This window comes from Eriocheir sinensis, chromosome 32 (genome assembly GCF_024679095.1).
Source record: "Eriocheir sinensis breed Jianghai 21 chromosome 32, ASM2467909v1, whole genome shotgun sequence".
Classification (NCBI taxonomy): domain Eukaryota; kingdom Metazoa; phylum Arthropoda; class Malacostraca; order Decapoda; family Varunidae; genus Eriocheir; species Eriocheir sinensis.
Window position 1 is genome coordinate 5681578 of NC_066540.1, and position 15513 is coordinate 5697090.

Genomic DNA, 15513 nt, shown 5'->3' on the forward strand with positions numbered 1-15513 from the left:
TAGGCATGCCAACCACTGCTGCACTGAGGCACTCCATGAATTCATGGCTAGGCATACTAACCACTGCTGCACTGAGGCACTCCATCAATTCATAGCTAGGCATGCCAACCACTGCTGCACTGAGGCACTCCATCAATTCATAGCTAGGCATGCCAACCACTGCTGCACTGAGGCACTCCATCAATTCATGGCTAGGCATACTAACCACTGCTGCACTGAGGCACTCCATCAATTCATGGCTAGGCATGCCAACCACTGCTGCACTGAGGCACTCCATCAATTCATGGCTAGGCATGCCAACCACTGCTGCACTGAGGCACTCCATCAATTCATAGCTAGGCATGCCAACCACTGCTGCACTGAGGCACTCCATCAATTCATAGCTAGGCATGCCAACCACTGCTGCACTGAGGCACTCCATCAATTCATGGCTAGGCATACTAACCACTGCTGCACTGAGGCACTCCATCAATTCATGGCTAGGCATGCCAACCACTGCTGCACTGAGGCACTCCATCAATTCATAGCTAGGCATGCCAACCACTGCTGCACTGAGGCACTCCATCAATTCATGGCTAGGCATGCCAACCACTGCTGCACTGAGGCACTCCATCAATTCATGGCTAGGCATGCTAACCACTGCTGCACTGAGGCACTCCATCAATTCATGGCTAGGCATGCCAACCACTGCTGCACTGAGGCACTCCATCAATTCATGGCTAGGCATGCCAACCACTGCTGCACTGAGGCACTCCATCAATTCATAGCTAGGCATACTAACCACTGCTGCACTGAGGCACTCCATCAATTCATGGCTAGGCATACTAACCACTGCTGCACTGAGGCACTCCATCAATTCATAGCTAAGCATGCCAACCACTGCTGCACTGAGGCACTCCATCAATTCATGGCTAGGCATGCCAACCACTGCTGCACTGAGGCACTCCATCAATTCATGGCTAGGCATGCCAACCACTGCTGCACTGAGGCACTCCATCAATTCATGGCTAGGCATGCCAACCACTGCTCCACTGAGGCACTCCATCAATTCATGGCTAGGCATGCCAACCACTGCTCCACTGAGGCACTCCATCAATTCATAGCTAGGCATACTAACCACTGCTGCACTGAGGCACTCCATCAATTCATGGCTAGGCATACTAACCACTGCTGCACTGAGGCACTCCATCAATTCATAGCTAGACATGCCAACCACTGCTGCACTGAGGCACTCCATCAATTCATAGCTAGGCATACTAACCACTGCTGCACTGAGGCACTCCATCAATTCATGGCTAGGCATACTAACCACTGCTGCACTGAGGCACTCCATCAATTCATAGCTAGGCATACTAACCACTGCTGCACTGAGGCACTCCATCAATTCATAGCTAGGCATACTAACCACTGCTGCACTGAGGCACTCCATCAATTCATAGCTAGACATGCCAACCACTGCTGCACTGAGGCACTCCATCAATTCATAGCTAGACATGCCAACCACTGCTGCACTGAGGCACTCCATCAATTCATGGCTAGGCATACTAACCACTGCTGCACTGAGGCACTCCATCAATTCATAGCTAGGCATGCCAACCACTGCTGCACTGAGGCACTCCATCAATTCATAGCTAGGCATACTAACCACTGCTGCACTGAGGCACTCCATCAATTCATAGCTAGGCATACTAACCACTGCTGCACTGAGGCACTCCATCAATTCATAGCTAGACATGCCAACCACTGCTGCACTGAGGCACTCCATCAATTCATAGCTAGGCATACTAACCACTGCTGCACTGAGGCACTCCATCAATTCATAGCTAGACATGCCAACCACTGCTGCACTGAGGCACTCCATCAATTCATGGCTAGGCATACTAACCACTGCTCCACTGAGGCACTCCATCAATTCATAGCTAGACATGCCAACCACTGCTGCACTGAGGCACTCCATCAATTCATAGCTAGGCATACTAACCACTGCTGCACTGAGGCACTCCATCAATTCATAGCTAGGCATACTAACCACTGCTGCACTGAGGCACTCCATCAATTCATAGCTAGGCATACTAACCACTGCTCCACTGAGGCACTCCATCAATTTATAGCTAGACATGCTAACCACTGCTCCACTGAGGCACTCCATCAATCTTCACTTCTTTATTGCTCACCCGATTAAGTTGACCTCTCTTTTGGCCACTCTTTACCTAATTGCAACATTTACAGAAGCAACGATTAGTTGGTTTTGTTTTGTTTTTTTACTCCCTCACTCATCCATCCCGGGTTCCAAAATGCTGCTTCCACACCTTCACCTTCTTTGCCACAAGCACCCCATCGCTTAATTCCCCTCGTCCCCCAAATGTCACTTTCTTCCTTTCACTTTTCATTTGATTTCTCTATTTTTTCCAATGTTTTACTGATATCCTTAGACATGCCAAAATTCTCCTCCACTCTACTTCTCCCTCTCAGTGCTGGAAATGACTTTCAGTAAGAGGAGAGTTGAGGAGGAGGGGGAAAGGGATGGGAGGAATGGATCAACTGGAGGAGGAGGAAAAAATGAGGGGTTTGCGATTAACTGAATACATAGGAATAAATAGGAAGAACAGACACCAAAAGACCTGTCGGTCTATGGCGAGGGTGTCTGTTTACTACCGCTACTACTAGTAATCTACGTGCGGTAGGACAGGATAGAATAGATGAAGGCTCCTCCCCACCCACCTCTCCCTCCGGCAACGTGCCGGCAGGAAATAGTTAGAAGAGATCACCATGTGCCTTTAAGGAAGAAAGGGACATGGAAATTTTACAGTAAAGAGAGAAATAAGAGGAAATTACTACCCTTAACTTACGCTACTGGTGACCTAAGCTGTGGGGGAAACTAATGTCTTCAGGTTGTACTCGTGCTGCAGGCTGCCTGAGACAAACAAAAAAGGGTCAGTAACAGTGTATGTAGGTGGAAAAAAAAAAAGGCCAGTATTAAATTGGACTGCTCACGATGGGGTGAGATGTAGTTTCAGGGGTTACAGGTAGAGGCTTGATCCTCGTATACCTTCAGTACAGGGGTACGCTCCAGTATCCTGTTAACCTTACTGTTCCCACACCTCACTGCCTGAAACATATGAAAAAGGGTCAGTAAAATATTATATCCCTGAAATACTTATCCAATGAAGACTTGAAGCTATTAATACTCTGTGCGTTAACTACTGACGGTGGGAGTCTATTCCAGTGATTGACGACTCTATTACTGAAATAACTTATGTGCGCCAATGTGTTACATCGATTTCCCTTTAACTTCATACCGTTGCTGCGTGTTATTGTGTTGGTGTCTCTCTGAAATAGACTATCTGGGTTGATGTTTTCGAATCTATTAAGGATTTTGAACACTTCAATTAAGTCCCCTCTTACTCTTCGCTTCCTTAAAGAAAACATATCTAAACGCTCGTCATACATCAAGTTACGGAGCTCTGGAATTTGTCTGGTTGCTCGTCGCTGTATCCTTTCTAGCAAGACTTGATCTTTTATATAATTCGGTGACCAGAATTGAACGGCGTATTCTAGATTTGGTCTTACAAATGCTAAATATAATCTCATCATAAGTTCAGGTGATTTATAATCAAAGTTTCTTGAGATTAATCCTAGCATCATATTGGCTTTTTTACTCGCCGCAAAACATTGATCACTCATTTGAAGAGTGTTACTGATAATGACACCAAGATCTTTTTCTTGTTTTACTTCGCTGAGCTCATATCCTTGAAGCTGATATTTAAAGTTAGGATTCTTTTCACCTATGCATTTGAGGAGGAAGAGGAGGAGGAAAAATGAGGAGTTTGGGATGAACTGAAGGAGGAGGAGGAAGAGGAAAAATGAGGAGTTTGGGATGAACTGAAGGAGGAGGAGGAGGAAGAAAAATGAGGAGTTTGGGATGAACTGAAGGAGGAGGAGGAAGAGAAAAAATGAGGAGTTTGGGATGAACTGAAGGAGGAGGAGGAAGAGGAAAAATGAGGAGTTTGGGATGAACTGAAGGAGGAGGAGGAAGAGAAAAAATGAGGAGTTTGGGATGAACTGAAGGAGGAGGAGGAAGAGGAAAAATGAGGAGTTTGGGATGAACTGAAGGAGGAGGAGGAAGAGGAAAAATGAGGAGTTTGGGATGAACTGAAGGAGGAGGAGGAAGAGGAAAAATGAGGAGTTTGGGATGAACTGAAGGAGGAGGAGGAAGAGGAAAAATGAGGAGTTTGGGATGAACTGAAGGAGGAGGAGGAAGAGGAAAAATGAGGAGTTTGGGATGAACTGAAGGAGAAGGAAGAGGAAAAATGAGGAGTTTGGGATGAACTGAAGGAGGAGGAAGAAAAATGAGGAGTTTGGGATGAACTGAAGGAGGAGGAGGAAAAATGAGGAGTTTGGGATGAACTGAAGGAGGAGGAAGAGGAAAAATGAGGAGTTTGGGATGAACTGAAGGAGGAGGAAGAGGAAAAATGAGGAGTTTGGGATGAACTGAAGGAGGAGGAGGAAAAATGAGGAGTTTGGGATGAACTGAAGGAGGAGGAGGAGGAGGAAAAATGAGGAGTTTGGGATGAACTGAAGGAGGAGGAGGAAGAGGAAAAATGAGGAGTTTGGGATGAACTGAAGGAGGAAAAATGAGGAGTTTGGGATGAACTGAAGGAGGAGGAGGAAAAATGAGGAGTTTGGGATGAACTGAAGGAGGAGGAGGAAAAATGAGGAGTTTGGGATGAACTGAAGGAGGAAGAAGAAAAATGAGGAGTTTGGGATGAACTGGAGGAGGAGGAAAAATGAGGAGTTTGGGATGAACTGAAGGAGGAAGAAGAAAAATGAGGAGTTTGGGATGAACTGAAGGAGGAGGAGGAAAAATGAGGAGTTTGGGATGAACTGAAGGAGGAAGAAGAAAAATGAGGAGTTTGGGATGAACTGGAGGAGGAGGAAAATGAGGAGTTTGGGATGAACTGAAGGAGGAGGAGGAAAATGAGGAGTTTGGGATGAACTGAAGGAGGAGGAGGAAAAATGAGGAGTTTGGGATGAACTGAAGGAGGAAGAAGAAAAATGAGGAGTTTGGGATGAACTGGAGGAGGAGGAAAAATGAGGAGTTTGGGATGAACTGAAGGAGGAGGAGGAAAAATGAGGAGTTTGGGATGAACTGGAGGAGGAGGAAAAATGAGGAGTTTGGGATGAACTGAAGGAGGAAGAAGAAAAATGAGGAGTTTGGGATGAACTGAAGGAGGAGGAGGAAAAATGAGGAGTTTGGGATGAACTGAAGGAGGAGGAAGAAAAATGAGGAGTTTGGGATGAACTGAAGGAGGAGGAGGAAAAATGAGGAGTTTGGGATGAACTGAAGGAGGAGGAGGAAAAATGAGGAGTTTGGGATGAACTGAAGGAAAAGAAAGAGGAGTTTGTGTGTAGGGGGATGAACACTTCCCTGGGCTACCCTTATCAACACTTCCCTGGGCTACCCTTATCAACACTTCCCTGGGCTACCCTTATCAACACTTCCCTGGGCTACCCTTATCAACACTTCCCTGGGCCACCCTTATCAACACTTCCCTGGGCTACCCTTATCAACACTTCCCTGGGCTACCCTTATCAACACTTCCCTGGGCTACCCTTATCAACACTTCCCTGGGCTACACTTATCAACACTTCCCTGGGCTACCCTTATCAACACTTCCCTGGGCTACCCTTATCAACACTTCCCTGGGCCACCCTTATCAACACTTCCCTGGGCTACCCTTATCAACACTTCCCTGGGCCACCCTTATCAACACTTCCCTGGGCTACCCTTATCAACACTTCCCTGGGCTACCCTTATCAACACTTCCCTGGGCTACCCTTATCAACACTTCCTGGGCTACCCTTATCAACACTTCCTGGGCTACCCTTATCAACACTTCCCTGGGCTACCCTTATCAACACTTCCCTTGGCTACCCTTATCAACACTTCCCTGGGCTACCCTTATCAACACTTCCCTGGGCCACCCTTATCAACACTTCCCTGGGCCACCCTTATCAACACTTCCCTGGGCTACCCTTATCAACACTTCCCTGGGCTACCCTTATCAACACTTCCCTGGGCTACCCTTATCAACACTTCCCTGGGCTACCCTTATCAACACTTCCCTGGCGTACCCTTATCAACACTTCCCTGGGCTACCCTTATCAACACTTCCCTGGTCTACCCTTATCAACACTTCCCTGGGCTACCCTTATCAACACTTCCCTGGGCCACCCTTATCAACACTTCACTGGGCAACCCTTATCAACACTTGGCTACCCTTATCAACACTTCCTGGGCTACCCTTATCAACACTTCCTGGGCTACCCTTATCAACACTTCCTTGGCTACCCTTATCAACACTTCCCTGGGCTACCCTTATCAACACTTACCTGGGCTACCCTTATCAACACTTCCCTGGGCTACCCTTATCAACACTTCCCTGGGCTACCCTTATCAACACTTCCCTGGGCTACCCTTATCAACACTTCCCTGGGCTACCCTTATCAACACTTCCCTGGGCTACCCTTATCAACACTTCCCTGGGCTACCCTTATCAACACTTCCCTGGGCTACCCTTATCAACACTTCCCAGGAGCAGTAGCAGCAATCTTTTTCTTATTTACTACTTTTCCCTTTAGCTGCCTCCTTCACTTATAAAATAATACATGGATAAATAAACTACATCACTCAGCATCGGTTTATTAGTTTTATCCGCTCTGTATTTACTAAGGGGGGAGCATGCAGACACCTCTCCACCCGAAGCTGACCTCTCTTCCGTCCCCTCGTTCCATTTTCTTTTGTCGGAGGAGCGGATGGCAGGCTGGTTTTTTTTTTTTTTTTTCCCTTGAGCTGTGTACCTTCCTGGAGAGAGAGAGAGAGAGAGAGAGAGAGAGAGAGAGAGAGAGAGAGAGAGAGAGAAGAGAAGAGGAGAGAAGAAGAGAGAAGAAAATAGAGAGAGAGAGAGAGAGAGAGAGAGAGAGAGAGAGAGAGAGAGAAGAAAGAGAAAGAGAGAGAGAGAGAGAGAGAGAGAGAGAGAGAGAGAGAGAGAGAGAGAGAGGTAAGTGAATAAGAGGAATTATCAAGTAGTAAAGGAGAGTAAACAAGAGATAAAGGATCGAGAGGAATAACAGACAAACAAGGAAAAACAAACAACAGACAAAGGAGGAGAATAATCAAGAAGTGAAGGAGATGAATAAAAATAAACAACTCGTAACGATTCACTTTATTTATTTTTACAAACGCACACACATGAAAAACGCACATATACATACACACACGGGACGCACGGACATGATCATAAGTACATATAGACATACATACATATGTACACAAACTATATGCACAGCTTTCTCTTATTTATACAAACTTGTCTTTTTTTTTTTTTTTTTATTTTTTTTTGGCTCGTCTATTATATAGAAACACACTATGCAGCAAAGACCGTAGACAATGTACTTTTTAAATGAAACCACTATGGTCAAAATATATCCCTCTACAAAATAATGTAATACTAATGATAATAATAGTACTAATGATAATTGGCAATCGTGTGGGTGTTCGGTAAGCAGTGTGTGGCAGGATAGGCGAGTGGGGGCAGTGAAGAGTTCTTGCTATGGGGGCGAGGCATGTATTTACCTAGTTGTGTTTACCTAGTTGTGAAATACAGGAAAAGAGCCGTACTAGGCTCATGCTGTCCCGTCTCCAAAACACTTATTATTCAGTTTGGCTTTAAATTCATGAATCGTTTTTGCACACACAGTCTACTTGTCAAGTCCTTTCCATGTTGTTATGCTTCTGTATGGAAAACTGTATTTCTTGATGTCTCTCCTACAGTCGCTCTTCTTCAGTTTCTTACCATTGCCTCTTGTCACACTTCTGTCACGTACCACTAGGTCTTCCCTGTCCAATTTCTCCAATCCCTCTTGTATCCTGTACAATGCTATTAGGTCCCCTCTCTCTCTTCTGCTCTCCAGTGTTGTTAGTCCCAATTTCTCCAGTCTTTCTTCATAAGTACGTTCTCTCAGAGTTTCCAGTAATTTAGTCGCTGCTCTTTGTATTCTTTCCAACTTTCTAATTTCTTTCTTCAATCTAGGTGACCACACTAATGCTGCATATTCCAGTCTTGGATGTATCATCGATGTTATTAGTTTCTTCACCATTTCTTCATCTAAATATGTAAATGCTGCTTTTATGTTTCTAAGAAGATTGTATGTTTCCCCAGTTATGCGGTCTATGTGTTTTCCAAAGGATAACTTGTCTGTTATGATCACTCCCAGATCTTTTTCTTCAGTTTTTTTCATGATTCTTTCATTACTCAGAGAGTTGTTCCCCGATATTCATCTACTGCTCTTACCAAACTCCATCACGCTACACTTCTCTGTATTGAATGTCATTTCCCATTTGCATGACCATTCGCTCATTCTATCGAGATCTTGGCTCAGGGCTACACAGTCATCTTCATTAGCCACTCTCCTCATTATTTTAGAATCATCAGCAAACATATTCATATAGCTTGTCACCCCTTCTGTCATGTCATTAATATAACACTTCCTAGTGAGGTGAGTCCTAGTGTAGTGAAGAGTAACTGACACAGATGCGATGGGCAGGGCCGAGCACTGTCCCGGAACCGTCTGACAGACCTGTGGGTGGGTAGGGTGACGAGGGAGGCAAACGCTGCAGTAGTGTTGGAAAGACATGCACAACATGAACCCTTGGAAGAAGTGTTGACAAAAGTATCCGTCCTATGTACTCTCAACTCGTGACTTGGAAGCCCCTTCTGTTCATGTGGCAAATCTTTTCTCACAGCCAGTTCACTCACCTCGCCCTTCTCTCTTTCTCACTCTCTTCTCACGTTCTTCCTCGAATCATTGAAGTTTTTAGTTACACACCCAATACTTGCAGGAGACCCAGCCTTGCTGAGGAACACCAGCCAGTGATGGCCCCTGCTGCCAAAACCTTTGACAGCCTGTGGAGGGAGGATCAGACACACACGGGTGTCCAGCCCCCACCCCTTGGCCTTCCTCAAGACCAGCAACAGCACAACCAGGATGTGGCTGCTGGAGACTCAATGGGCAGTGTGTCTCCTTTCTGTGGGGAAATATATTTGCACTTGATCCTCAATATGTTTTAACCCGGCAGCAGCGACGGGCCAAATTTGTGGCTTTACCGTGTAGCAGCGACAGGCCAAATTTGTGCCATGATATAAACCCCCAAAAATAGATGATACTGATCACAAATGCTTTGATATATATTATGAAATGGTTTGTGTGAGTGATGATTTTTCTCATTTTTTCTCGCTTAGAGGGACCATCAAGAAACATGATCCCCGCTGCTAGCGGGTTAAATCAGCCAAAACTTTTGACCACCACCCAAATGTACAGTCATTCCCAGCACTCCCGCAGGTCATGGCACAAAAACCAGCGAGTTTGCTAACCCTCTGGATGTCCCTCTGTGTTGTGCCGTCAGTCACAGCAGACCTTAAGCTGCTCTAAAATCATGAATCACCATAAACACTGCAGGCATCAGCCATGAATCATCTTAAAAGATTGGAAGCATCAATAAGTTCACAGCATCACACTGTAACGCAAGAGTCACATTCTCGCAGTGTCCTGCAAGCTCCAGGCTGCTTACCGGTAATGATCATGAGCTGTCCCACAAATTTGCCAGCCCACTAATGTCTGGGAGTGACTGTATATTATTTCTTTGAACACTTTTTGTTTTGAAGCCGTTGTTAACCTTTAAATGAGTTCTGAACAATGCAGTCTTTATGAGCACCACCACAGGCTGCTGCTTTGCTGCCCACAGTAGTGTTAGTCCACATCTTATAACTAAGGTAATACAAAGGCATCCAACCTTGACATTTTTCTTAGTTTTGTTACTATCTCCAGGCATGATACACGAGACGCTCACACTCAGCTGCTTGCAGTGCTTCATGGCGGATGTAGGGGGCTTCGTGGTGCAGTGGTTAGCACACTCGGCTCACAACCGAGAGAGCCCGGGTTCGATTCCCAGGCAGAGTGGAAAAATTTGGGCAGCTTTTCCGATACCCTACGCCCCTGTCCACCCAGCAGTGAATGGGTACCAGGTATTAATCGGGGGTTGTGTCCCATCTGGGATCTGTTCCCTTCTCCTATAATTCCTTCCTGTCTCTCTCCAACATATGACCACAGATGTTGCGCTGACTAAACGAAGCTTTCCAACTTCATGGCGGATGTCTTGCCGAGCCAATCCCAACACGCCAGCACCTCAGAATGTCTTGAGGCCAGGCAGCTTTCCGTGTCTACCAACACAATATTTGAAGCGGGGCGAGGACAGCACGGAGACACGGGCACAGGAAGGTGAGGCCAGAGTAGGTGAACCTGTTCCGTGTGTGCAGTGTGAGAGAGACAGATAGGCTGAGGGAGGTGTGAGGCCAGTCATCCACATGTCTGTGATCCCTGTCTGTGTCTGCGGCGGAGTCTTCAGCGAGGTGGCTAGTAACTCATTGGTTCGATTCCAGTGCTGGGCATTAACTTAGTGAGCAAGCTGTCTAATTACTGATATGTATGAAGCACAACTCACTGGCCTTTTGAGGCAGGACAATACTGAAGAGAGTAGTGTCATAACTATTCTCACAACCTGTTACTTATTACTAAAGTGGTGAGAGAAGTGGAGGTGTCTAGGCCCAGCCCCACGTGTTCAGCCTTCCACTGCCGCTGATATGAATATACACTCAGCCCTCGATTTAACAGATTAAAAGGGGGGAAGGGTGGTCCGTTGCTTGAAAATACTTACATACGATAAATACTGGTATACAATAAAATTAGTGTTAAACAAAAACTTAAAATGATACCGACAAACCTAATAATAAACGTAGGTATATAGTTCTTTTATTGTGTATGTTGTCTGTATAGGTGGCGTTCACAACTTGTCCTGTTCAAGCTCTCTCCAATCTCCGCTAGAGGACCAACAAAACAAATCGTGCTTTTCTTCTTCTTTTGACCTGTTCTGTGTTGGTGCCATAAGACAGACAGCCTAACTAGCCCCATAGAACACTCCAGAAGAAGCCATCTCCACCTTCGCCTCCACTCTGCCGATACGTGTTGTTTTGTTGGCCTTCCAGCGATCAAGGGTTGACAGTGGGGCCCTTCGGGGGGGGGGGGGCATATTGTTTATGCGTATGGGTAAAATTCTACAAGTGTGCTAGTCTCGCATGGACAGACGAAACATTTTTTTTTTCAGTTTTCAGTGTTATGAAATGTGATAATTGTTTCTGTCACAAATCATTAAATGACAGACTTTTCAATGGCTGTTGCACCCGCAAAACAACTCACAGAGAGAGGTTCAACATGCATACTGTCTTCATTTCACTCACTGCTCACACGCAGAAGTGGACACACTAATTGAACAATACCAGGTAAATCAATGTTTTTCCTGCTGTGTATTCCCCCCGTACGCATGCGTGGTGGACAGCAGCACGACTTGTTTTTGCAAAGAGGTATTTCTCACAACACAGGTCCATGAATTGGACCACACACGCCACCACCATGTCCCATCCTGCACTTTGTATTTCTGCCACCCCAAACTGCGAGCCAAATAAATTTAACCAAACCTAACTTATCCTAACCTACCTAACGGGAGCAGGGAGGGGGGCTTCACCCTCCTCGACCTCCGTAAGGGAGGTGATGCAAGCAGTTTCGATGAAAAATATCACTCTCTGTGATATTATTACTTTAGGGTTTTGACATTTCTAAAGCCGGTGTCACACCGGACAAATCTACCCAGCAACAGACAGAATGTCCATTGCTGGGTATTTGTCCGTTGAGATTTTGTGGTCTGTCAAATCCGAAATCCGTTAAATCGAGGGCCGAGTGTAGATGCAGCCGTGGAAGTGAATGGATGCCTGGCTTAGTGGGGTCATGTGTTGAGACTGAGAGAACAGGGACTACAGTGATGGTGAAGGTGGTGATGCTGGCACTGGCAGGGAGGGAGGGAATGGGAAAGACAGAGTAAGGACAAACTAATGACAGGCTAATAAGGAAAGAGACTAATGGAGTGATAGGTCTGGACTGAGAGAGAACAGACTACAGTGATGGTGGTGGTGGTGTATTGGCAGGGAAGGAAAGAATGGGAAAGACAGAGTAAGGACAAACTAATGACAGGCTAATGAGGAAGGAGACTAATGGAGTGGTGTTTCTGGACTGAGAGAGAGCAGGGACTGCAGTGATGGTGAAGGTGTGGAACCTCAAGGCCACACACAAACACTCATTACACAAAGCAAGAAAAATATACAGCAAAGTTCAGCTCATCTATGTACCCTTTAAGATAAGCATAATGCCTCTAGTCACCCCCCAAGAAGATGGTAGACTTTATGGAACCTTTTGCTGGCCCATCACTGTTAGGTCTGTGGTGCTGCTGTGGCCTTGTGCTTCCTGGGGGCCCAAATGAACCAGGGTGACTCTTCTTTTCAGTCACACGAGCAGCTTAAGGGCAAAAGAACTAAAACAAAAAAAGCCTGTCTGCTCTTAGCCTGAAGGTCTGTGTCTGCCTCACACCACCACTGGGTCGTGATGTGAGTGGCAGTGCAGCATTGATCACTATGGTCCACCTGTAGTCTTAAATGGCAGGTGGGGCGGGGCAGGCTGAGGTCACTAACGGCTTAGTGTTGTAACCTTTCCCTGTTTCCGTGTATGTGGTGTTCCCATCTCAACCCTGTTCCCCTTGTCACTTTATCAGTGGTTTATTAAAACTAAACAATTCATGTCATTTACAAAGATATATTCCTTTACATTTTTTCATAAATCTTGACTATTTGCCCGGCCAAGACTTGAGATGAAAGCCAGATAAAGTAACAAAGTATTCGGCGCAGTGCTATAAAATATGTCTGCCACATTTCTGATTGGTTGTATAAATATCTTACTAATTTAGTTTAATATTCCTTAAAAAAATATAACATTTACTTTAAGTTTGTATCAACATGTCTATACAGTATTCCTTCCTGTTATGCAAGTGTCACAGGAGATGAACACAGCTATTTTCAAGAAGTGGCTCTTGCTTATTCCAGACACTCTGCTTGCCAACACTCAAGTCACTAGTTAAAATTTGTTACTAAAGTCTTACCATCCATGTGAGGTGGAAGGGGGGGAGGGGCTGTGTGGCACCTCCTTGGCCTTGCTCCCCATCTCTTGTGGCCTCAACCCTCCTACCCTGCATGTGTGGGAAACAGGAAAGTGACCACATTCAGGAGCATGACAATCAGGATACCCTCATGGACTCCCTCCTTCATCAAATTCTTGGCAGCAAGAGCAAACGCAGATGGCCGGGTGACGAGCACCCCACAAACCCTTGCCCTCTCTAATGAACAGCCTCCCAGCTCATAAGTTAGCACATCCACAAGACTCCCGTGTCCACCTATATCACATTTCCTTCTACTGTGAGGTTTGATTTGTTTTGACGAGACTCCTGTGGCCACCCATCTTACGTTTCCTCTGACAGTAAGATCTGATATGTTTTGAAGTCTAAAATCTGTGCATGTGGTCCATTCCATACAATAAAATAATAATAATGATAAATAATAATAATAATAATAGTAATAGCAATAGCCTGGGCAATAATACATCAATGAACACGAAAATCACGTTCTCAAAATCATCTTTCAACTTCTTTCTACACTTGAGACTAACTGAATCCGAGCTACACAGTGATCACCTTCCTTAAGACTATTGCTTTTTACACTGGCATCTGGACTTAGAACTAATTTGTCTTTTTTGTTTCCCTACACACAAAATAAAGGGGTCGTATTATAAGACATTTCGCAGCCCAAGAACACCGATTTGACAAGGCTTTGGTGGTAGTTTGACCCTTCCTCTGTACCGTGAACCTGAAGAAACACTCATTAGAACCCAACTGACCCTCTCTTTGACCTTTGGAAATAGCTGATGTGAGAAGCGAAAGTGTCTTATAATACCAACCAAAATGTGGGCCGTGTGTGTGTGTCAAACAATATATACATGCACACATTAAAATATAGGAACCAGTTAAAATGTTTGGCACTAAAAATAATAATAGTACTAGTAATGATAATTTTAAAAATAATCAAATAATAATAATAATAATAATAATATATTTTTCAGAAGCTGCACATTTTACTCCACATTCTCTCCCTGGATTAACGTGGTGGTGGTGGTTGAGGTATCTTCAAAATGGTGAATTCATGCCCAGCTTCGTCCCAAACTCGAGCCTCGCGTGCTTCTGGTAGCGAACGTTGATCCTGGAACAGAAGACGGGAACAGTTATCACGGTCTTTGTCGGTCTGCCCGGGTGTCTGTCAGTCTGTCCACAGCCTCCCAGTCAGAGCTCCCACCAGGAAAAAGTAAAGTTGAAAAAAGAAAAAAAAGAAAAAAAAGCCAGCCAGCCTCTCCAAGGGTCAAAACAAATAAGCTGGATTGAAGCATAAAAAGTCTACATATAGTTTGTTGATTGCGACCACAGTAATTCCCAGCCAGCCTCAGTACTTTACTTGTCTTGGTCTTGTCAGCATTATCATGAGCATGTGCTCCCTCACCGCCGCCTGCAGTGTCATGCTGCAGCTGTCTGGTCATGGGTGGCAGCCATCCATGTTCAGTGTAGTTGCCGGACACCAAAAAGTACCAGTGATGCCATTACTGGTACCAACCCAAGACAGGACAATCAAGCCTCAACATACGTGGATTTAACATCCATGATATTAAGTATCTGCAGGGCAGCTTGTGGATATTAACAAGTCAAAGACTGGGGTGTCCCCGAGTTTTCTTGAGCGCCTTTGAGAGCAGCCACAGATTACTGCATGCTGCCACTAGTAGTTACTAGGGGCTAAAGAAAGGTCAGCTTTCTAGAAATTCCATCTTATCCAAGTTCCCCTTACCAGACTGTTCATAAAAAAGTATGAGAAATGTAAGAAAGGATGCATGTAATACTAACTAATGGGGAGCATGCACCAAGGGGTGCATTGTTTCACTCACCCGCCACCTCCACCCCCAATGATCCCTCTTGAATGAGCAGTAACCCTTCCCACTCCAACCCGTTCTTGTTAGGATGTCGACTTGCCCCAACCATGAGTTTTGTGGGTGTCCCCTTGGCCTCCTCCACCCCGGGTTGTCTCGCGCACACACAACCCTGTGGGCAGGATCCACGTCCGGGAGGCGCGTCACATGCTCATGTAGCCGGAGTTGGCGTTCATGGATCAAACTGGTAACAGACCTTGGTTCAATTTCACAAAATAGTTGCTGGTTGAACACAAAGTCATTCCAGTGATGCCCCGTGACCCTGCAAAGGCACTTGGCACCAAAGGCATCGACACGCCTCTCCAAGCCACTGTTCAGTGTCTATGTCTCACAGCCACACAGCAAGACAGGGAGCACAAGCGACTTAAAGATTCCAATCTTTGTCCGGCTATATAGATATAGACAGGATTAAAAGGATATCAACAACGCCATGTACTCGTGCTGAGCGGCTCCATAACACCGTGGGCCAGGACAGTCCGTTGAGTGACTTCC

The 15513-nt window shown here is 45.6% G+C and overlaps 1 protein-coding gene across 4 annotated transcripts in view; it reads right to left on the reverse strand.

Annotated features, from left to right (window-relative positions):
- Window positions 1–12736: 12736 nt before the first annotated feature.
- Window positions 12737–15513, reverse strand: part of LOC127006084 (transmembrane protein 94-like) — an 89682-nt gene continuing 86905 nt past the window's right edge. For all 4 annotated transcript variants that reach the window (XM_050875591.1, XM_050875593.1, XM_050875592.1 and 1 more), the window contains one exon: window positions 12737–14249. In XM_050875591.1, the coding sequence (XP_050731548.1) occupies window positions 14177–14249 (73 nt within the window). In that variant the 3' untranslated portion in view covers window positions 12737–14176. The remainder of the gene's footprint in view (window positions 14250–15513) is intronic.